The 22,584-nt window shown below is 42.2% G+C and overlaps 1 protein-coding gene across 6 annotated transcripts in view; it reads left to right on the top strand.

Annotated features, from left to right (window-relative positions):
• The window catches only part of KDM1B (lysine demethylase 1B), a 43,555-nt gene that overhangs the window by 1,793 nt on the left and 19,178 nt on the right, over positions 1-22,584 (top strand). For all 6 annotated transcript variants that reach the window (XM_086370121.1, XM_086370123.1, XM_086370124.1 and 3 more), the window contains 10 exons: positions 2,594-2,693; positions 3,587-3,714; positions 4,730-4,819; positions 5,370-5,481; positions 6,794-6,910; positions 12,853-12,891; positions 15,416-15,620; positions 18,282-18,466; positions 21,697-21,873; positions 22,221-22,295. In XM_086370121.1, the coding sequence (XP_086226247.1) occupies positions 2,607-2,693; positions 3,587-3,714; positions 4,730-4,819; positions 5,370-5,481; positions 6,794-6,910; positions 12,853-12,891; positions 15,416-15,620; positions 18,282-18,466; positions 21,697-21,873; positions 22,221-22,295 (1,215 nt within the window). In that variant the 5' untranslated portion in view covers positions 2,594-2,606. The remainder of the gene's footprint in view (positions 1-2,593; positions 2,694-3,586; positions 3,715-4,729; positions 4,820-5,369; positions 5,482-6,793; positions 6,911-12,852; positions 12,892-15,415; positions 15,621-18,281; positions 18,467-21,696; positions 21,874-22,220; positions 22,296-22,584) is intronic.

Raw genomic sequence — 22,584 nt, 5'->3', positions numbered from 1 at the left:
TTTAAAATTTTTTCCTCCATTTGAGGCCCCAAGAACCCAGCAACAGTGAAAATAAAGAAATTACAGTGTCAAAAAAGAATGAAGGTACATAACTGTTAATTGTATAATTAAAGGTGAAAATGTACTACTCTGAAAATCTTCAATCATACTTATCCCAGACCACACAGATTTCTTAACGGCTTTCATAGCTAATGTTTTCATTTCCTCTTAACCATTTCTTGGATTACATCATTCTTTTGCAATCAAAAATATGTTTTTCAGTATACAGTTAAGTTAAAATGTTTGATGAAATTTCCAGAAATTATGCTTTCTTTTGAGAGTGCTTGCATTCCCAGGTAACATGGCCAAATGTTGCTTAAACTGCTTTTATTTGCATTTCTAAACTGCACATTAGGCTCAAATATTTTTGCTGCAATACTTAACATATACAGTGTACATGTTTACATATGCTTTATTCGTGGTTCATTTTATGAATAATGTAGGTTATAAGTTTTATGTAAAGAGATTGTAAATTATTTTGAAAATGTGAGCCAAAAGCCCTTCTTAGGGTATAAGAATTAAGGTAGACAGTAGTACTTTTTAAAACCACCTAGTGCTTTATCCCTGAGAAGGCAATGGCACCCACTCCAGTACTCTTGCCTGAAAAATCCAATGGGCGGAGGAGCCTAGTAGGCTGCAGTCCATGGAGTCGCTAAGAGTCGGACACAACTGAGCGACTTCACTTTCACTTTTCACTTTCACGCATTAGAGAAGGAAATGGCAACCCACTCCAGTGTTCTTGCCTGGAGAATCCCAGGGACAGGGGAGCCTGGTGCTCTGCCGTCTATGGGGTCGCACAGAGTCGGACACGACTGAAGCGACTTAGTAGCAGCAGCAGCAGCAGTGCTTTATCCAGCTACATAATGAGTCCTGTAGGACTAATGGCAATTTTTTAAATGGCTAAGAGCTGTAATGCATTTCAGAATATGTATACAGTATATTTGTTCCTATATTAACATGATTTTGAGAAAGTGAAGACTGAGTCAAAGAAAAACCATCTATAACGTTGGTGTCAAGATTTCTCAAAGTTGATGTAGATGGCAGATTGAAAGTTTTTACATGTGATGTTCATAAATCCATAACTTACAAATGTTAATGTAAATAGTGAAAGTGAAGTCACTCAGTCGTGTCCGACTCTTTGCGACCCTGTGGACTGTAGCCTACCAGAATCCATGGGATTCTCCAGGCAAGAGTACTGGAGTGGGTTGCCATTTCCTTCTCCAGGGGATCTTCGAGATCCAGGGATTGAACCCGGGTCTCCCTCATTGCAGGCAGACACTTTAACTTCTCAGCCACCAGGGAAGCCCAGGTGTAAATAGTAAGATCACAGTTTATAGTGAAGCAATAGGATTACAAGCCCTTCAAAGCTTTTCCCTAAGATTAAGATCATATATGTGGGATTTGTATCTTAACAACACTTCTCCACTTTCAAATTCCACTTTCAATTCCTTATCTGTAGTATGTCCTATTTATTTCTCATGCTGTTGTGAGTATGTGTGTGAAGTAAATATGGATCAGGGAAGGAGATGTCTGATAACTGTAGGATCCATATACTAGCGAGTACTTAGTTACGCTAAGCATTTTTCATTTCTTATTTAAGTTAATTGAAAAAAATGGTAGTATGACAAGTCAATCATTCATGGATTTATGCATCATTTTTTTTGCATAGACTTTTGATTCTTAATGTTTTAACTGTGCTGTGATTAAACTAGTTTGAGAACTCAGTTTGTCCAGTGACTGTCTAATCCAGATTCCTATATTCAGTAGTGACCAGATAGTGTGCCTGAGATTTATTTGTTGGGTTTTACTGAGAAGGAATGAATGCTTTTTCTTTTTAAAGTATGGTCGTGGGTGGTGGTATCGTCACTAAGTCGTGTCCAGCTCTTGCCACCCCATGGACTGTAGCCTGTCTATAGGGTCCTCTTTCCATGGGACTTTCCAGGCAAGAATACTGGAGTGGGTTGCCATTTCCTTTTCCAGGGGATCTTCCCAACCCAGGAATCAAACCAAGGTCTCTTGCATTGCAGGCAGATTCTTTACCAACTGAGCTACGAGGGAAGCCTGTATACTTTTTAAAGTAAAATAGATCAAAATTTGGGAACTAAGACATAGTGAGAAAGAGAGGAACATAAACAAAAATATTTTTACTCATTGAATTTTATAAACAGTAGTGTCTTGTTTATAGATCATTCATTTCTATATATGTAAAATGTATATACTACTAATGGGTAACATTTATTGAGTACTTATACTAGGCCTGGTGCTTTCAATTAATTATTTTACTTAATCCTCACACCATTACTAGGGTACACACTGCTCCTGCTGCTGCGTCGCTTCAGTCGTGTTCGACTCTGTGTGAGAACACTGAGGCTTAGTCTTAGCTTAAATAACTTGAAAGCAGTGGTTTTACATTCAGGCCATCTAACTGTAGGGCATGTACTCTTACCACCAAAACTACCTAATAACTTGACTCCAGAGTGTTGAAAGTATTAGCAGATGCTCTTATTTAATGTTTTCTGTTTTGTTTTCTGTTTTGTTTTGTGCTTTTTGACAGATTTTCTGATACAATGGCGACCTCACGGGGGAGAACGAAGAAAAAAGCATCTTTTGATCATTCTCCAGATAGCCTTCCTTTGAGGAGTTCCGGTAGGCAGGTATCGCTTATTTGTTCATTCATTGACCCTGTTTTGAGCCAACAGACTTATTGTGATTGGTTCTGAAGAATTAGAGATGAAAAGAGTAGAATTCCAGCCCTCAAGGAACTTGTAGTCTAGTGGAAAAATTCATCTTGGGACTTCAGCGTGATTAAGTGGTAGAATGTAGGGGAAAAAGCTTATCTGGCAGAGATAAAGGCATTGCTGTGAAACAGCACAGGGTGGTTCAGCTGTGTGGTTGCCTCCAGGATGTGAGCTGGGGCTAGATCATGCTTGGCTTGATGTCATTCATAGGAATTTGGACCTCAGCTTGTAATAGTTAATTGGGTGCTGTTGATAGCTTACTTGCTGCCATCTTTCTTGTAGGGCCATTTTTTTTTTTTTAAGGAAAATATTGAATGATGTAATTCTTTCTCTAGAATTTGTCTACAGATTTTTATTGTAGTTTTAAAATCTACAATACTGAGAGGATAGAACTTCTCTAAGCAAAGAGAACAATCTTAATTTGAAAGTGGCTTTCATTTTCTATGATACAGCCTAAAAAAATTTCTTTTTAATTTTTTATTGGTTAGACTATCTGGGTTAGATAATCAATATTGAAGTAGAGTTGAAACAGCTTTTTCCTAAAGGAAGCTAGTATGCATTTTCCGTCTCTACTCAGAGACCTGTTTTCGAAGTGCTGGTTCCAGATTTCTAGCAGATTAGTGAATTGTTTGCACAATGCAGTCTCAAGGAAATTGCTGTTACCGTCAGCCCCTACCCCACTGCCAGAATGCTGTTGATCTTCACACTTAGAACTTCTAACCTGGAAGTGATTTCAGGAGTAAACCTCCCACCACCTCCACCCTGGGCCACGCCAGTGTTGATCTTAACCTCAGCTGGTTCTTTCTCAGGCAAAGAAAAAGGCCACGGAGACGACGGATGAGGATGAAGATGGTGGGTCGGAGAAGAAGTACCGGAAATGTGAAAAAGCAGGCTGTACAGCCACATGTCCTGTGTGCTTTGCAAGTACTTCTGAAAGGTCTGTTTAGACGGCGTGTCTTGGCCTCACCTTCCTGCCAATGAGCACATTCATCCTCAAAGATAGTCTTCCTAAAGATTCATAGAGATACTGCTATCCTGCAGTAGAGACATTGCTGGTACATTTTGTACACATCATACCCCACTGCTCACTCCCCCGTTAGACTAGCCTGTATCAGCTCTGCACAGTGACCAACCCCCTGTGCTCACATTGCATCCCCCATAGTTGTACCTCTGGAGGTTGGGAATGGGGGGATAGTTTGAGGATGAGATGGGGTAAGAGGTAAGGGGGGAGTAGCGAGAACCTTGAGCTTCCTACAGAGATCAGTGTTTGCTTATTTCTCTGGGCTGCTTTTCTCCCTCTTACAGCACACCTCCGCCTCCAAAGATACACACAGGGCTCATTCAAACTACATAGCTAACTGCACTCTTGCCATTTTTGTTGGGATGATCCAAGCATGACCTTTTACTTCCACCGGAAAAAATCTTCAGTTAAGATTCAATGAAACGTGGAAAACAAATTCTTTCTTTTTTTTAAATCACAAAGAAGTGGTGGTGTTAGTGTTCATAGTGGCTTTATAATTCATTCTTTTGCTACATTATTGGCTGGGTGGCAGGTTTTATTTGCCAGATTGCCCACGGGATGGTCCGATCCCAACTGGCCAGATGTTGCTACTAGAGACCACACTTCCCTCCTCCACACACATGTGGCAAGCCTGCTGCCGTCCCTTCTTTCACGTCCTAAAACTGTATCATCACTCCATGGAGTCCTGATAAAACTAAGTCCCAGGGCCTTTTGATGAGCAGGCAGCTGGGTACCGCTGATCCCTGTGTCCTCCCCATGCATTGTTCTCTGTCAGTCACCCGTTTCATTTCTTCTCTTGTAATATCCAGTCATTAGGATTCTAAGTGAAGGTAAGGCAAGATGGGCTCATAGGAGGTGTTTGATAAATGTTAACCAAAAAAGTGAGATGTGTTTATTCGTTACCAAAGCTATCTGTTTTTGCTATTTTCAGATGTGCCAAAAATGGCTACACATCCCGATGGTATCACCTCTCCTGTGGGGAGCATTTCTGTAATGAATGCTTCGACCATTACTACAGAAGGTTTGTTCTGATGACTGTTGGAAGTGTTTGGGGTGGAAGGGATGGTGGCTTGGGCAGTGGGCGGTGGTGGGGGTCAGATAGTTAAGTCTGAGCACCCCCCTCCCCGGGTTACTGAATTATTTCACTGTTTCATCCATACCTGAGCTGACTACAGGTGTGCCAGAACTTTGATGCTGTAGTTTGCATGTGTGTATGCTTGCGTGTGCACACTCAGAGCTCAGAAAGTATCTGCCATGAGACAGTTATTCTCTGTAGTTCACAAATTCTGAAAAATTTAGGAGCTGCTTTGCTCTTCTATGCCAGTGCAAAGGGGCAGGAATGAAAAGATTTTGTGGGGGATGCTGACAGCTAGAGGGTGCTGGACAGACCATCCCTTCTTGATAGTTTTAGATACTAAAAATGCAACCTGTTTTATGCGTGCTATGATAACTTACTCCTCCCCCCTTATAATATGGCTAGTTAAGTCCTTCACATAAGATTTCTATCTGCCTCCTGTTTTGAAAACCTGAATAGCTTATTGTTTGATATATTTATTTTTATTGTTTTTCAGCCATAAGGATGGATATGACAAATATACTACATGGAAAAAAATATGGACAAGCAATGGAAAAACTGAGCCTAGTCCCAAAGCTTTCATGGCAGACCAGCAGCTCCCCTACTGGGTAAAAAAGATAAAACTGTATGATTTTGTGAAGCATTTATAGCGCTTCCCTGGTAGCTCCAGGGTAAAGAATCCACCTGCCAAGCAGGAAATGGGAATTTGATCCGTGGGTCAGGAAGATCCCCTGGAGAAGGAGATGACAACCCACTCCAGTCGTTCTTGTCTGGGTGATCTCATGGACAGAGGAGCCTGGCAGGCTGCAGTCCACGGGGTAGCAAAGAGTTGGACACAACTGAGCAACTAAACAGCAAACGCATTTATAGCTCCAAATGCAAGAGGAATGGATGAAAATTCCAATGGGAAGTTTTCTTTAATTACATTTATTCTTTCTGTAACTATGAAAGCAAATCACTTTTTTTATTTTTGTGGAAAAATCACCTCACTTGACCTGCAGCATAAAGAAGAAACTAAAGACTCATTACCAGCTGGTGATAGCCAGTGCTAAGTCTGGTCCATATCTCACTTCTTTGTTCATGTTTTTCTGTGTTTATTTAAACACAATTTCACACTTAGTATGCAAATCCTAATTAGGTTTAGAATCATACTTTGCATGTAAGTTTTTAGTAGCTTTTAGGTTTTTTTTTTAATTAATTTAACTTTATTTTTTTCTATTTAGCCATTCTTTGAAAACACACTTTAGTGATTGTATATATAATATAAATATACCATCATTCAATAAATTATTTGCTAATTTATTTAATGTTACAGGTAATTTGAGCTTTTCTCTGCATACCTTAAAATTTTTCTTAATTGAAGTGAGATTTACATAACTTTAAATTCACAAAATATTCACAAGGGAAACTCAAGAGGAAAGAACACACACACACACTTATGACTGATTCGCATTGTTGTGCTGCAGAAACCAATACATTGTAAAGCAATTACCCTCCAATTAAAGAATACATTTTAAAAAGTTTTTTTTAATTAACCCTTTTAAAATGTACAACTCAGCATTCAGTACATTCACAGTGTGGTCCAATCACCACCAATATCCAGTTCCAGAACATTTCATCATCCACAAAGGAGACCTGTGCCCACTCAGCCGTTACCTCCCATTCCTCCCTACCTCTACCCCCTGGCAACCGCTGATCTGCTTTCTTCCTTTCTGAATTTACCATTTTGGATGCTTTATATAAAGGAGTCAGGCAGTGTGTGACCTTTTACATTTGGCTTCTTTCACTTAACCTCATGCATTTGATGCTGAATGCTTGTTAATCCAGATCATGTGGAGGAGATGGCAAAGGAAGAGATGGAAGAAATGCCCACTCAAGAGGTGCTGACTCACTGACCTTGACTTCTTACTCTCCATCTAGGTTCAATGTACAAAACCTGAGTGTAGGAAATGGAGGCAGCTTACCAAGGAGATCCAGCTGACTCCCCAGATAGCAAAGACCTACCGATGTGGGATGAAACCAAATACTGCTGTTAAGGTATGCTGTCTTTGGTTTTCTGTTTAAATTAATTGATGGGTTAGTTTTCTGTTTAAATTAATTGATGGGTCAGTCGGTAGTAATGGCGTATATTTTTCCTTTATCGTATAGATCATTGTATCAGGATGGTACTGTCCCATGTATAAAGAGAACCTCCATTACAATAGCTTAACCGATTAAGCCTTTTATTTTTCTCTCATTTATAAACAGTTTAGAAGCAGGCAGTCCAGAGTTGGTATAGTTGCCCAGGGAATTCTTCTAGCTTCCAACTCTCTCACAAGATCATTACTGCACCGTCAGCCATCATTCCAAGGTCAAAGCAGAAAAGATGGGAAAGGCTGGAGTAAGCCAAGTCTCTCCTCCTTTTACTGGGAAACCAGGAGCTTTCCTGGAAGTTCCAACACTAGATTTCTATTTATAGCTCTTTGGCCAGGACGGGATCTCACAGCTACTCTGAACAACAGTGGGGACAAAGGAAGAAGATATTCCATAACTGTTGCATGTTTTATATTTTATAACTGGAGGGAAATCTTTCATAACAGCATGGAAATTAGGATCCTGTTAGGAAAGAGAAAAGGATGAATATGTTTGGGCTCAATAGACAGGAGTTTGAGCAAATGCAGAGATAGTGAAGGACAGAGAAGCCTGGCATGCTGCAGTTGATGGGGTTGCAAAGAGTTGGACGTGACTGAATGACAACAATAATATGTTTGGGCTTTTAGCAGTTTTTCTTAATTGGTATATTGTGCCTCTTTGGAGATTTGACAATTGCTTAGCATTTAAAAATGTGCTAATTGCTTCAAAGTGTTAAAGCATTCATCTGTAGAATGTGTCTTGTTTTATCAGTACATTAAAGAATATTTGGAATTGTAATCTCAGATGCAAGATGCTTTTCCTTTCTGAAAATTTTGAATTAATTCACAGAATTCACCCTCTTAAAGTATATAATTCAGTGGTTTGTAGTATTAATATATTCATAGATATGCAGTTATCACCAGCAAAATATTTTCTTAGTTCAAATTCTTCTTTAAAGATGAATGAGAAAACATTTGAAAAGCTTTATAAAGTTTATGATCAAGTTTTTCAAAGTCTGGGATTTAAATTCCAAATATTATTGAAGTAACTCATAATTATTAATATATTTGAATGATTTTGCAAAGTAAACTGGTGAGAAAAATGGTATGAATATTTAGGAGTTCTGTTTTCTATAGTTTTAAATTTTACATAAGCATTACATGAATATAATCTCAAGTTTAAAAAAGTAAATTGAACATATGTGTGCATATGTAAGTACATGCACACGCATAATATGTAAATGAAAAATGAAAGTCCCCTTTAAACCATCTTTTTATTCCCACTCTAATAGATAACAACTCTTATTGACTCATTTATTCTACTAGAACTTTCTTTATGCTCTCATTATGTATTTATGGTAGGCACATTTTTTTTAAAGCGCTGGAAACAAGTATCTAAACTACTTTTTAAAGGTTAAAGAAGTATAGCTTAGAGTGATCATAGCCTCTAAGCATGATATATCTTTTAAATCCCCTCTGCCCAGGAAATCCTCCCTTGAGACCCTCTAGCTCCATTCTGATTGATTACCATCTATTAGCCTCAACTTTTGAAATATTTATTTAAATGGTGTTTATTGACTCAGAGGCCCTTTGGTTTTCAGCTTGGTCTTCTGTCAAGGACAAAGTCTGGAAAGGTTTATTTGTAAAACAACATTAAAAAGAATGGTAGCAAACAACCACACTGTTTGGTGCTCACTGTTTGTTATTTAATATATCTTGAAGATGCTTCTGTCTCAGTGCATAGAGATCTCTTTCCCTGGAAAGACTGTGTAATACATAGTCCACTGAATGGATAGATCATGATGAATTCGGCGTGATCGAAGGGCATTTAGGTGACGTCTAAATGTTTATCGTCAGTGACTGCGCTGTAGTGAATAGCTTGGTGCCTGTGCAAGTTTTATTTATGTATTTTTGTTTTTGGCTGGCCTGGGTCTTCCTTGCTGTGCACAGGCTTTCTGTAGTTGTGGCGAGTGGGGGCTACTCTTCATTGCAGTGCGAGGGCCTCGCGCTGCCGTGGCTTCTCTTGTTGCAGACACAGGCTTAGGCTAACGGGCTCCAGCCTGCGGGCTTAGTGGTTGTGGCTCGTGAGCTCTAGAATTCTGACTCAGTAGCCGTGGCGTCCGGGCTTAGCTGCTCTGAGACGTATGGGATCATCCCAGCTCAGGGATGGAACCTGTGTCCCCTGCATTGGCAGGCAGATTCTTATATTCTGTGCCACCAGGGAAGTCCTATCAAGCTGTTTTAATTTGAAATAATTCTTAGACCCACAAGAGGATTTATAATTTGTGTGTAAGGGATAAAGAATGAAGTTGAACACTCACCGTGTCCCCACCCCCAATTTTAGAAACAGAGCGTGACCAATGCCTCTGTAACTCCCTGGGTGCCCCTCAGTGGTTATCTTCCTCTGCCTCTCCTGCAAGAGCAAGCAGTATTTCCAATTTCGTATTTATTATTCCTCTGCTTTTTGTTTTTGAGTTGATACATATGTATGAAACCCTAAATAACATGTGAAGTTTTGCATATTTTATGTCGGTTGGAAGTTGTACCCTGTTGTTTGCGTTCTTCTGCAGCTTTCTTCTTTTCCTTAACACTGAGGTTTTTTGGTTGCCTCCATGTTGATGCCTACAGCTCTGAGTCATTAATTGTCCCTGCTGTGTAATTTTGCATTGTGTGAATCTACCATAGCATGTCTGTTCTCTTGTTCATAGGCGTGTGAGGGTTGTTTCTAGTGTGGGGCTGTCATGTTCTTTCATGTCTCTCCTAGTGCTGTGCTGGGCTGTGCTCAGTCACTCAGTTGTATCCAACTCTTTGTGACCCCATGGATGGTAGCCCACCAGGCTCCTCTGTCCATGGAATTTTCCATCAAGAATATTGGAGTGGGTTGCCATTTCCTGTTCCAGTTTTCCTAGTGCACACGTGCATAGTTTCTCTGGAATATATTCCAAGGGCTAGATTTCCCAGACCATATGGTATGCCAGTCTTCAGTTTATTTAGGTAACTTTTTAAATTGAAATATACAAACAGAAAGTGCACAAGTCAAAATGCCATAGCTCAGTGAATTTTCAGAGTCCACATTTAGCCAGGTCCCAGTAAAGAAAGCTGAGCGCCAAAGGATTGATACTTTTGAACTGTGGTGTTGGAGAAGACTCTTGAGAGTTCCTTGGACAGCAAGGAAATCAAACCAGTCAATCTGAGAAGAATCAACCCTGAATATTCATTGCAAGGACTGATGCTTCCAATACTTTGGCCACCTGATGTGAAGAACTGACTCACTGGAAAAGACCCTGATGCTGGGAAAGATTGAAGGCAGGAGGAGAAGGGGATGACAGAGGATGAGATGGTTGGATGGCATCACCAACTCGATGGACATGAGTTTGAGCAAGCTCCAGGAGTTGGTGATGGACAGGGAAGCCTGGCGTGCTGCAGTCCATGGGGTCACAAAGAGTCAGATACAACTGAGCAACTGAACTGAATTGAACAGTTAAGAAATTGACCAGCCTCGAAGAAGCACCCTTGCACCACCTTTCACTCAGAGAATCCATCCCTTTCCCCTGCCCAGAGTAACTACTTACTTCCTCTTCTCCCCCATCCAAATACTAACCAGGCCGACCCTCCTTAGCTTCTGAGATCAGAGAGGACAGGCGCTTTCAGGGTGGTATGGCTATAGGTCCCTACTTACCCTTCCAACTTACAGCACTGTGGATGTTGCTTCCTTTCGAACTTTATGTAAATGGCATAATACAGTATGCATGCTTTTGGGTGTGGCTTCTTTCAACTCACCGTTACATTTGGAAGGTGCATCATACTGTAATTAATGTGCGTTGCGGTTTCCTCTCGTTGCTATGCCATTGTTTGACTGTAGTACAGTTTGTTTCTGCCTTCTACTCTTGATGGACTTCTGGCTTGTGCTTAGCTTTTCTCTCTTACAAACTATGCTCCTTCAGGAATTTTCTAATCCTTTTCTTGGTGCACGTGGACGAGCGTCTCTCTAGAAAATACAGGCATGCCTTGTTCTATTGCACTTCGCTTTTTTGCCCTTTACAGATATGCATTTTTACAAATTGAAGCTTTGTGACAACTCTGCATTGTCAGATGATGGTTAGCATTTTTAGCAATAAAGTATTTTTATTTTATGTATTTATTTATTTTTGGCAGTGCTGAATCCTCATTTTGGCACAAGGACTCTGGGGCACTTGGACTCTGTAGTTTTAGCACACTGGCTTAGTTGCCCCAAGGCATGTGGGATCTTCCCTGGCCAGTGATCAAACCCCCGTCCCCTGCACTGGCAGGCGGATTCTTAACCACTGGACCATCATGGCAGTCCCTGAGGTATTTTTTAATTAAAGTATGTGCAGGTTTCTTTTTTTAAGCTATTGCACACTTAATAGACTATCAGTTCAGTTCAGTCGCTCAGTCGTGTCCGACTCTTTGCGACCCCATGAATCGCAGCACACCAGGCCTCCCTCTCCATCACCAACTCCCAGAGTTCACTCAGACTCACATCCATCGAGTCAGTGATGCCATCCAGCCATCTCATCCTCTGTCGTCCCCTTCTCCTCCTGCCCCCAATCCCTCCCAGCATCAGAGTCTTTTCCAATGAGTCAACTCTTTGCATGAGGTGGCCAAAGTACTGGAGTTTCAGCTTCAGCATCATTCCCTCCAAAGAAATCCCAGGGCTGATGTCCTTCAGAATGGACTGGTTGGATCTCCTTGCAGTCCAAGGGACTCTCAAGAGTCTTCTCCAACACCACAATTCAAAAACATCAATTCTTCGGTGCTCAGCCGTCTTCACAGTCCAACTCTCACATCCATACATGACCACAGGAAAAACCATAGCCTTGACTAGACGGACCTTTGTTGGCAAAGTAATGTCTCTGCTTTTGAATATGCTATCTAGGTTGGTCATAACTTTCCTTCCAAGGAGTAAGCGTCTTTTCAGTGTAAACATAACTTTTATATGCACTGGGAAACCAAAAAATTCTTTTGAGTCACTTTTATTGTGACGCTTGCTTTATTGCAATGGTTGGTCTCAAACTGAGCCCACAATGTCTCTGAGATGTCTATATAGCAAGACTAGAACTGTTGGGCATAATGCAGTCATATCTGCAGGGCTTGATTCCAGGACCCTGCAGGTATCAAAATCTGAAGATGCTGAAGTCCTTTGTATAACATGGCATCCTATTGCATATAACCTACACACATCCTCTCATATACTTTAGTTCATCTTTAGGTTACTTTTAATACTTCATATAATGTAAATTCTATATAAATAGTTGCTGGTGCATGGAAAATTCAGATTTTACTTTTTGGAACTTTCTGCAATTTTTTTGAGTATTTTTTAATCCAAGACTGACTGAATTTGTGGATGTGGAACCAATCGCAGTATGTACATCTTCAGTTATACAAGATAATGCCAAATTATCACACATTTAAAGGTTTCATATTTTGTCAGATTCTTCTCCAGAATTATTACACATTGTTGTAGATTGCCACCGAGGACATCGTTGCAAGAGGAGCTGTCTTCCTCGCACCCTCACTCATGTGGGTGTTTTATCACACTTTCTCTTTTCCAGTCTAATTGATGAAAAGAGATATCTTATTAAAGGTAAACTGACACTTAGGACTGTATTTTAGGGACTTCCCAGGAGGTCCAGTGGTTAAGACTTCACCTTCAATGCAGGGGGTATACATTCGAGCGCTGGTCAGGGATCTAACGTCCCACATGCCTTGGGGCCAAAAAACCCAGAAGCAATAGGATAACACATTCAATAAAGACTTTAAAAATGGTCCACATCAAGGCTCTTTAAAAAAAAAAAAGACTGTATTTTATAATTAAACCTGATTAATATTTTTTGTCTTGTTTTGCAGCCTGAGACCTCAGACCATTGTTCCCTCCCAGAGGATCTAGTGAGTATTTCTGCATGTTTCAGATTAGCCAGCGTTACACTTTCAGCGATAAGTGAAACACAGTAACAGTGTTATGAGTGTCTTTATTTGGTTGCTGATCAAAGGCTTTTTAATCTCCCGTGATAACTATGTGATGAAAATGCTAGCAGGAATGGTGTTGTGAGTGATCCTCACCCAACTTGAAAAAAAAAAAAAACACTCAAATTTTATCGCTTTATGTTTAAAGGAAATAAAAAGGCAGAAACTGACACCGTGCCTTCCTACAAGGATCAGACTTGTTATACTTGTTTTCCAAGGGGGACTTTATGACCTTCTCGCCACTTGAATCGTTCCAGGAAACGAACAAGAGGCCCATGATTTGATGGTCTTGGCCTAGATTCAGCTGTGAGAGGGTTCTCGTGTTATTCTGACCTCATTGTAACTGCTTTGTCCCGTCTCTGCCCAGATGTGGAAGGGGCAGCAGCTGGCAAAGCCTGGCCACGTGTCGCTTGTCTTAGGAAACTTTGCTCCCTGAGCTGACTGATTTTGCCACATAAGCCAGATCCTATGGCTATTTCAGAAGATGATTTTTTTTTTAATTATGGGTTTCTGAGTTATTCCGCATGACAGTGATTCAGGATTGTTAGTTTGTAGTTTTTCTAGGTGTGAAACTCAGGGAATGTGATTGATGTTAAGGCAGAGGGCGAAATGACACGTGGCAGGTCTGTTCTGTTACATAAAGGGCTGCATGAGACACACATATTAAAAAGAATAAATAAATAGCTTACACACACATATACCCACATTAAAAAAAAAAATAGCTGTACCCTCAAGCATTTCTACAGTAAAGCAGTGGCCCAAATAATTTCTGGATTCAGGGTAAACGAGATGACATTATAGAAAGAAAGGAAAAAATGACTTTAAATACAGTTTAAAAAATTACTTTATGAATATCTCCCCTACTATTCAGACCATTGTGCTCTCAAGGAATCTGAACTTTATGACAGGGGCCATATTCTTGGGATATAAGAACCTTAAAAAGTTCCGAAGAGTTCTCCCTGGATGTTCATATGCCAGTTACTTATTTTTGTCTTCAGTTGAGAAAGAGTCTGGGGCAGGTTTATGAAATGGAACTTTCCTTCTTTTTGGTCCAGCCCAGGCTGGTCAAGGGTAGCCAAAACTAAAACAAGCCTTGAGGACAAAGATTGCAAACTGAAAAGCCATCAGGGGGCCAGGCAAGTAAAATGAACATGTGAGGGGCTTTCCTGGTGGTCCAGTGGTTAAGACTTTGCCTTCCAGTGCAGGAGGTGGGGTTTCGATTCCTGGTCGGAGAGCTGAGATCTCACATGCCTCATGGCCGCAAAAAACAAAAGGTGTATAACAGAAGCAATATTGTAGCAGATTTAATAAGTTAAAAAAAAAGGTCTGCATCAAAAAAGAAAAAAAACTGGGTGAAGCAGCTGGGAATAATTTATGAGGGATGTTGGGGCTTGTAGTAAGCTGAGAAAATGCTTGCCTGAGATTTGGACTCTGAAGGGCAAATAATGCATTTTTAATTGACAAACCACAGCTTGATGGCAGGTGGCATTTGCTTGGAGACTGGAGAACTAACATCAGAGGGTTCCTGAGCCCAGGATTCTCCTCTATTAGATTCCTAGAATTCCTGGAGCATACATTCAAGATCATGTTTAGCGAAGTCTGCCTAGTATAGGATTTCGGCAGTGTTGCTTAAGAAGCAGGTAAATTTTATTTTTATCACAGCCGTCATCACCAGGCTGCTTTGATCGAACGACTCCATATGTTAACTCAAAATCTTGAATATGATCACATATTTTAAGACCAAAAATAGTTTCTTCAGTCTACATGGAGCATCTGATTTTGCTGATTGTCATGTACTTTTCCCTCTGAAAAAAATTTATAGTAACCTCTGGCAAAAAGCAGTAATATTTGACTGCTACTTCAGAGAATTTTTTTTTTGCTGAATTTTGCAGTTTCCATTATCTTTGAATCCTAAAAGGGGGAAGGACCAGGTGATAAATGATTCCTGAACAGAAGGAAGTTCCTCGTGTCAGACTTAAACAAACCTAGGCTTCCAGGAGAGTCAGTGGAGGCACCATTAAGACTTATCTGGTGCTGGGACATCCCTGGTGGTCCAATGGCTGAGGCTCTGTACTCCCAACGCAGGGGGCACGCTTTTGATTCCTGGTCAAGGCACTAGGGTCCCTCATGCCACAGGACGCAGCCAGAAAAAAAAAAAAAAGACTTGTGTTGGCGTTTTTTGCTGGGGGAAAGAGAGACCTTTTGCTGAGATCTGAAGGAACTTGGCCTAAGAAACCTTCTCTCCAGGTCTCCTCAGGGGTCTTGGTTTCTGAATCTGCCCGTGTAGGACTCTGGCCTAGGCCGGAGGAGTGGGCGAAGGCAAAGGAGAAGGGTTGGGGATGAATGAGGATGAGTGACATGGCAAGAACCCTCTGTCCTTGGTGGGCCCTGCAAGTCCATTTCTTGTCTGCCATCGCCCCTCTCTGTCTTGCTCTCCCCCTTGCAGAGAGTGTCGGAAGTGCCCAACCACTGGTGGTACTCCATGCTCATCTTACCTCCTTTGCTGAAAGACAGCGTGGCCGCACCCCTGCTCTCGGCCTACTACCCAGACTGTGTCGGCATGAGTCCGTCCTGCACCAGCACACGCCGCGTGACCAGCGACGCCAGCCCCGGGAAGCTGGAGCACCCCAAGGCGGTCCCCTCTGTGCTGGGTGAGAGCTGGGCCTGGCCCTCCCTGCCTTCCCTCCCCTACCTTGCCCTGGAAATGTGTGGGTGAGCAGAATGGAAAAGATGGTTTCTTTGTTTGGTTGTTTTAAATGTGTTCACTTAGTACAAAGCACCTCATTATTTCATGAATCTGGTTTTACTGTGGATCACTCGTATTATTTATATACATTTGTTCATTTTTCCCTTAATCATTGGGAAGGCCTGTAACACTTGTCTAGGAATCGTACCTACGGAGTTTAATGAGCATTTCTTCGAAAGTTGGATAGCTGCGTAATTTGATGATCGTGCCTACTCTGACACGCCGGAAGAAAGTTTTGACTCAAGCCACTCTTCTTTTTTCTCTTTGAGTCATTCTGCTTCTAATTATGCCATTGATAATTGTAGTCAAATGACCCACTCTTGAAAAAACTTCAGGTCAAGGCAAGCAGACTGATGACTGTTTACTTTCAGGGGATTTACAAAATTCTCCATCAGAATTCTCTGTGTACAAGCGAGAATTCTAGATCGCCTCCTGCACACCGCTGCTGCTGCTGCTAAGTCACTTCAGTCGTGTCCGACTCTGTGTGACCCCATAGACGGCAGCCCGCCAGACTCCCCTGTCCCTGGGATTCTCCAGGCAAGAACACTGGAGTGGGTTGCCATTTCCTTCTCCAATGCATGAAAGGGAAAAGTGAAAGTGAAGTCGCTCAGTCGTGTCCGACCCTCATCGACCCCATGGACCGCAGCCTTCCAGGCTCCTCCGTCCATGGGATTTTCCGGGCAGGAGTACTGGAGGGGGTGCCATTCCACACTAACAGACTTCATCTTTGGTGCAAGTAGATTTTGACATTGTGGGCTTTTACTTTAACTAGTAACACTGGACCCTCTAAAAATGTGGATGTGGTCAAAATCACAACTGAAGCGATAAATCCCAGTGTTACCGCAGGTGGAATGAAACAGGCCCTAAGACGCTAATTAGTCGGTATGTACACATATGAAGGGCAGTTTGGCAGTGTGAATCAAAAACCTTATAATAGATCCTCTTTGGATGTAGGAATTTATCCTAAATTATCAAAGATTATCAAAAGTAAGTCCAAAGATGTGTGGCGTTGTTTATAGTAGTAAAATAATTGGATAAAATCAAAATGCCCAGAAATAGGGGAGAAGATAATAAATAAGATAGCATTGTATGCCCATGGAAGTCATATTTAATGACATGGGACAATGTTCTTGAAAAGCAGGTAAGAAAAACAGCCTTTTCAGTGCATTTTTTGGGCTTTTTTTCTTTCTTTCCTAGAAACAGAACGTAGGTTAGACTGAGTTTAACACCACTCAAGGATTATCAGGGGTTAGTCTTCTAATTCGGAGAAGGCAATGGCACCCCATTCCAGCACTCTTGCCTGAAAAATCCCATGGACAGAGGAGCCTGGTGGGCCGCAGTCCATTGGGTCGCAAAGAGTCGGACACGACTGAGCGACTTCCCTTTCACTTTTCACTTTTCACTTTCCTGCACTGGAGAAGGAAATGGCAACCCACTCCAGTGTTCTTGCCTGGAGAATCCCAGGACGGGGGAGGCTGGTGGGCTGCTGTCTATGGTCACAGAGTCGGTGTGATTGAAGCGACTTAGCAGCAGCAGCAGCAGCAGCAGTCTTCTAATTAAAAAAACTCCAATAATAGTTTCTTTTAAGATATATTTCCATGGGGATTTGGCATTCAGTTGGGTTTTGAATTTCAGGTTTGCAAAATGAAGTTGTTGTTCAGTTGCTAAGTCATGTCCAACTCTTTGCAACCCTGTGGCCTGTAGCATACCAGGCTTCCCTTTCGTTCACTATCTCCTAGACCTTGCTAAATCTCATGTCCATTGAGTCAATAATGCCATCCGACCATCTTATCCTCTGTTGCCCCCTTCTCCTCCTGCCTTCAATCTTTCCCAGCATCAGGGTCTTTTCCAGTGAGTCGGCTCTTCGTATCAGGTGGCCAATGTATTGGCGCTTCAGTTTCAGCATCAGTCCTTCCAATGAATGTTCAGGGTTGATTTCCTTTAGGATTGATTGGTTGGATCTCCTTGCAGTCCAAGGGAACTCTCAAGAGTCTTCTCTAATATCACAGATTGCAAGATGAAGACATTCTGGAAATCTGTTGAGAAACAATGTGAATATGTAACACTCAAACATGATTAAGATGGCAGATTTTATAGCACATGTTTTTCTTTAACAAAAATTTAAAAAAAATTTCTGTGCCACAGAAATTGAATTTGTGAAGAAAGAATGGGGAAATATTTTTTAATTTCCACCTAGCAGGTCTAATTGGACAGAGGAAGTGGAGGCATTTACGTAGGACAGACCAGGAAGCTTGTCTAGGCCCTTCTTTCTGGTTTGGTTTTGTTTCTGCTCTTCAGCTTACCCTGGGTTTCCCTGGTGGCCCAGACAGTAAAAAATCTGCCTGCAATGAGGAGACCCAGGTTCAATCCCTGGGTCGGGAAGATCCCTTGGAGAACGAAATGGCAACCCACTTCAGTATTCATGCCTGGAGAATCCGATGGACCGAGGAACCTGGCGGGCGATAGTCCATGGGGTCGCTAAGAGTCGTACACCACTGAGTGACTAACGCTTACCCAGATTTGGAATTTACAGCCTGTGAGATTTACTCCTTTGCTTCTCCCTCAGTTCCAGGCATGAACCGGTACTTCCAGCCTTTCTACCAACCCAACGAGTGCGGCAAAGCCTTGTGTGTGAGGCCAGACGTGATGGAGCTGGATGAGCTGTACGAGTTCCCGGAGTATTCGAGGGACCCCACCATGTACCTGGCTCTGAGGAATCTCGTCCTCGCCCTGTGGTTCACTAACTGCAAGGTGAGTGGGGGGCAGGTTGGCCAGCAGCACGTGGACACAGACTTCTCTTAGAGGGGTGGCTTGATCTTTAGATCTGTGTGTCTCCACCACACGTTTGGGTGGGGGCTGTCCTGTGCATTGTAGGGAGTTTAGGCAGCATCCCTGGCCTGTACCCACTAGATGCCATAGCAACCACCATCCCCCCCAACCCGGCGTGATAGCCAAAAATGTCTCCAGATATTGCCAAACGGGGCAAAGTCTCACCACCTGAAAACCACCACGTTAGACCACGTGTCACCAGAATTCTCGACTCTCGTGAGTGAGTGTACAGTGCAAAGTTGGGTCAAGGAGTTCCGATGACAATGCCGGGAGGAAAAAGAATAAAACATTAAAGATTGAATCATAAATCCCCCGGAGGACAGGAATTCTTCCTCAGTTTGTTATCCTCAAGCATCTGAAACCAGTGATTGGTGCTTTTCTGGGACTGAATGAATGTTAGGGGCTTCAAACAGCACTTACCTTGAAAGGGATGAAGGTAAATTGGGGGATGGACCGGGTGGGGGGACTACAATTTTTTTTAAGCAAAGTCTTCCCTGACCCTCATATTTTTCCAATTTATTAATTTCTTCTGCAATTATTTGAGTGACTGCTGAATGTAGAACATTTTGCCAGACTGCCAGTCTTGGTTAAAGAAAGATACTCTGGGTCTGCCCTGGTATTTCATTGAATTAGACCCCAGCCCTAGATGATTTGATTAAGTTACAGCTGTAAATGCAGTTGATATGAATTACACCCAGGTGAGTGGGCTGCGCATTTCCTCTCCAGCAGCCTTAAAGTAGGTATTAAACTAAGTAGCAAACATTTGCTGAACTAAACAAAACTGTGGTCAGAATTTTCCTGTAAATAAGCTGTGAAGGAAGATGCACTTTTCAGAAACAGCCTTGGGTTCATTTTTCTTGACATTTCTTTTTAGTTGACTTTGAAATTGGACTTACACTGTGAAAGACTCTGATTTAAAAAGTCCTCCACTTACCAGTGTGGATCTATTTTAATTTGTAATAAGATCATAAGATGTATCTATTTAATACTCTAGTGGGAAAACTCAAATATGGTTGCTTTTAAGGAGTCAGAAAAACAGAGTCAGACTAAATATTTATTTTTTAAGTCATGAATACAAACACATTTTTTAATCTTCTGCAGCAATCTAAGCCAATGTTGTACATGTTATTTCTTTCGTATTTTGAGCCTGTAGTCATCTTCCTGTGTTTGATCAGGTTCTCTTGGAGCTGGGGGTTGGGGACAAGTAGAAGAAAGGCCAGAGTGGGCACCTCCCTGCTGCGCCCCATGGCCCAAACCTGTTCTGACTTCACGACCCTGCGAGGAGGCCACCTTATTCTTGAATCTTTGAGATGAACCAACCCTTACCAAAGCTTCTGGAGTAAACAAAGTCAGGGTCTTTTTTTTTTTTTTTTTTCCTGAGAAGTTCCTAAGTCCGTTCCTCCTACATCTTATCAGTGATGCTGCTAAGTCACTTCAGTCGTGTCCGACTCTGTGTGACCGCATAGACAGCAGCCCACCAGGCTCCCCTGTCCCTGGGATTCTCCAGGCAAGAACACTGGAGTGGGTTGCCATTTCCTTCTCCAATGTATGAAAGTGAAAAGTGAAAGTGAAGTCACTCAGTCGGGTCTGACTCTTTGCAACCCCACGGATTGCAGCCCACCAGGCTCCTCTGCCCATGGGATTTTCCAGGCAAGAGTACTGGAGTGGGGTGCCATTGCCTTCTCCTATCAGTGATGAGAACACAGCTTTTTCAGATCCCAGGGCCAGCAGCAGCCTGGGTTTCTATAATGGCCTTTGTTGTGTGATTTTTTGAGTCAGGAATATATCTGTGGTGTGCTCTGCACCCACACTCCCCATATCGGTCATTCTCTGCAAGGGGAAACCTAGGTGATAAAACAGAGATTGCCATGTGCCTCTTGTTCCTTTCTTTCTTCCTTCACCAGGCAGACCTCCCTTTGGTCTTACTATGACTTAGTGATAAATGGTTACCCTGGGAGGTTTTTTTTTTTTTTGGTAGCTCAGATGGTAAAGAATCTGCCTGCAGTTTAGGAGACCAGGGTTCGATCCCTGGGTTGGGAAGATCCCCTGGAGAAGAGAGTGGCAATCCACTCCAGTATTCTTGCCTGGAGAATTCCATGGACAGAGGAGCCTGGTGGGCTACAGTTCATGGGGTCACAAAGAGTCGGACACAACTGAGCACTAACACACCATACAAAACGTGCACGTTGACATTTATCATTTTTACCATTTTAATCATTGTAAAATGTACAATTCAGTGGCATTAAGTACATACACAGTGTTGTATAACCATCAGTTCTGTGCAGTTCCAGAACTTTTTCATTACTCTAAGAGGAAACCCCACACCCATTAAACAGTGACTCCCCACTCCTTTCTTCCCCCAGCTTCTGGCAACCCTAGCCTACTTTCTGGGCCTCCCTGGTAGCTCAGCTGGTAAAGAATCTGCCTGTGATGCAGGAGACCCTGGTTCAATTTCTAAGTCAGGAAGTTCCCCTGGAGAAGGGATAAGCTACCCACTCCAGTGTTCTTGGGCTTCCCTGATAGCTCAGATGGTTGAGTGCGCGTGCAATGTGGGAGACCTGGGTTCGATCCCTGGGTTGGGAAGATCCCCTGGAGGAGGGCATGGAAACCTACTCTAGTACTCTTGCCTGGAGAATCCCATGGACACAGGAGCCTGGCAGGCTACAGTCCATGGGGTCGCACAGAGTTGGACATGACTGAGTGACTAAGCACAGCACTGCCTACTTCCTGTCTCTATAAAATCTGCCTATTCTGGGTGCTTCACATAAATGGAATCCTATAACACGTGGCTTTTGTAACCAGCTTCTTTACTTAGCATGGCATTTTCAAGGTTCTTCCCTGTTGTAGCGTACGTCAGTACTCTGTTTCTTTTTATGACCAAATCCTATTCCGTGTATGGGTAGACCACCTTTCGCTTTATACCGTCACCCACTGATGGGCGCTTGGATCATTCCCGCCTTTTGGCACTTCGAATACTGCTGCCGTGCATTGAGCTCTTTCATACATAGGAATAGAATTCATGCATGGAGCTCTTTCATACATAGGAATAGAATTGTTGTGTCATGTGGTCATCCTGTGTTTTCCCTTTTTGAGGAACCAAGACTTGTTTTCGGTTAGTTAGTTTAACAATCTGGTTTTATTTCCAAACACAGGAAGCTCTTACTCCTCAGAAATGTATTCCTCACATCATCGTCCGGGGTCTCGTGCGCATTCGATGCGTTCAGGAGGTGGAGAGGATACTTTATTTTATGACAAGGAAAGGTCTCATCAACACAGGAGTTCTCAGCGTTGGCCCTGACCAGCATCTTCTGCCTAAAGATTACCACAATGTAGGTGACCTAACTCTAGCAGTGCTGCTACCGACGGTCATGATACGTGATCGTTAACAATACAAGTAAAACTCACATTATCGCTGTAAAAGCTTTAGCGAGACTTTTGTAGATTATGCGTTTCTTCAGGGAAAAGAATATAAACCGCTGTTCCCCTCGACGGTAGAAAAGAGGAAGGGGTGGATGGCTTAGGACAAGTACTGATGTGTTCTTTAGGGAAATAACTTCTTCAAACGGGACAGCAAAGAAATGCAGATGAACTAACGTTGCTTGGCAGCTGGCTCCTTCTAGTACATTTTTTTCATTGCTCTAATTGGATGTTTGTTTCTTTTTTTCTTTTCGTAAAGAAATCAGTCATCATTATTGGGGCTGGTCCAGCCGGATTAGCAGCTGCTAGGCAACTGCATAACTTTGGAATTAAGGTAAGACTTGGGGGACATGGAGGCGAAAACAGATGGTTAACTGCTCCTTTGGTCCAAATTTTCTAAGACTTGGAAACTAGTTCCTGATTTTAGCAAAGAATGCTGCATATATTATATGGTCCACGGGGTCGCAAGAATCAGACATGACTTAGCAACTAAACTACCATATTTGGAGTAGCCTTCTACCCCAAGGAAAGATACTCTTTTTTTAATTTTCATATCAAAATGCATTTTATTAATTTTAGAAATCCTTTATTTTGTGTGTGTGTTGGTTTCTGCCATACAATGA

Source organism: Bos grunniens, chromosome 23 (genome assembly GCF_055505025.1).
Source record: "Bos grunniens cultivar Pamir isolate PY7600 chromosome 23, Bosgru_T2T1.0, whole genome shotgun sequence".
NCBI classification, from domain to species: domain Eukaryota; kingdom Metazoa; phylum Chordata; class Mammalia; order Artiodactyla; family Bovidae; genus Bos; species Bos grunniens.
The sequence above is the reverse complement of the archived record's forward strand: the minus strand, read 5'-3'. Positions and strand labels throughout refer to the sequence as shown.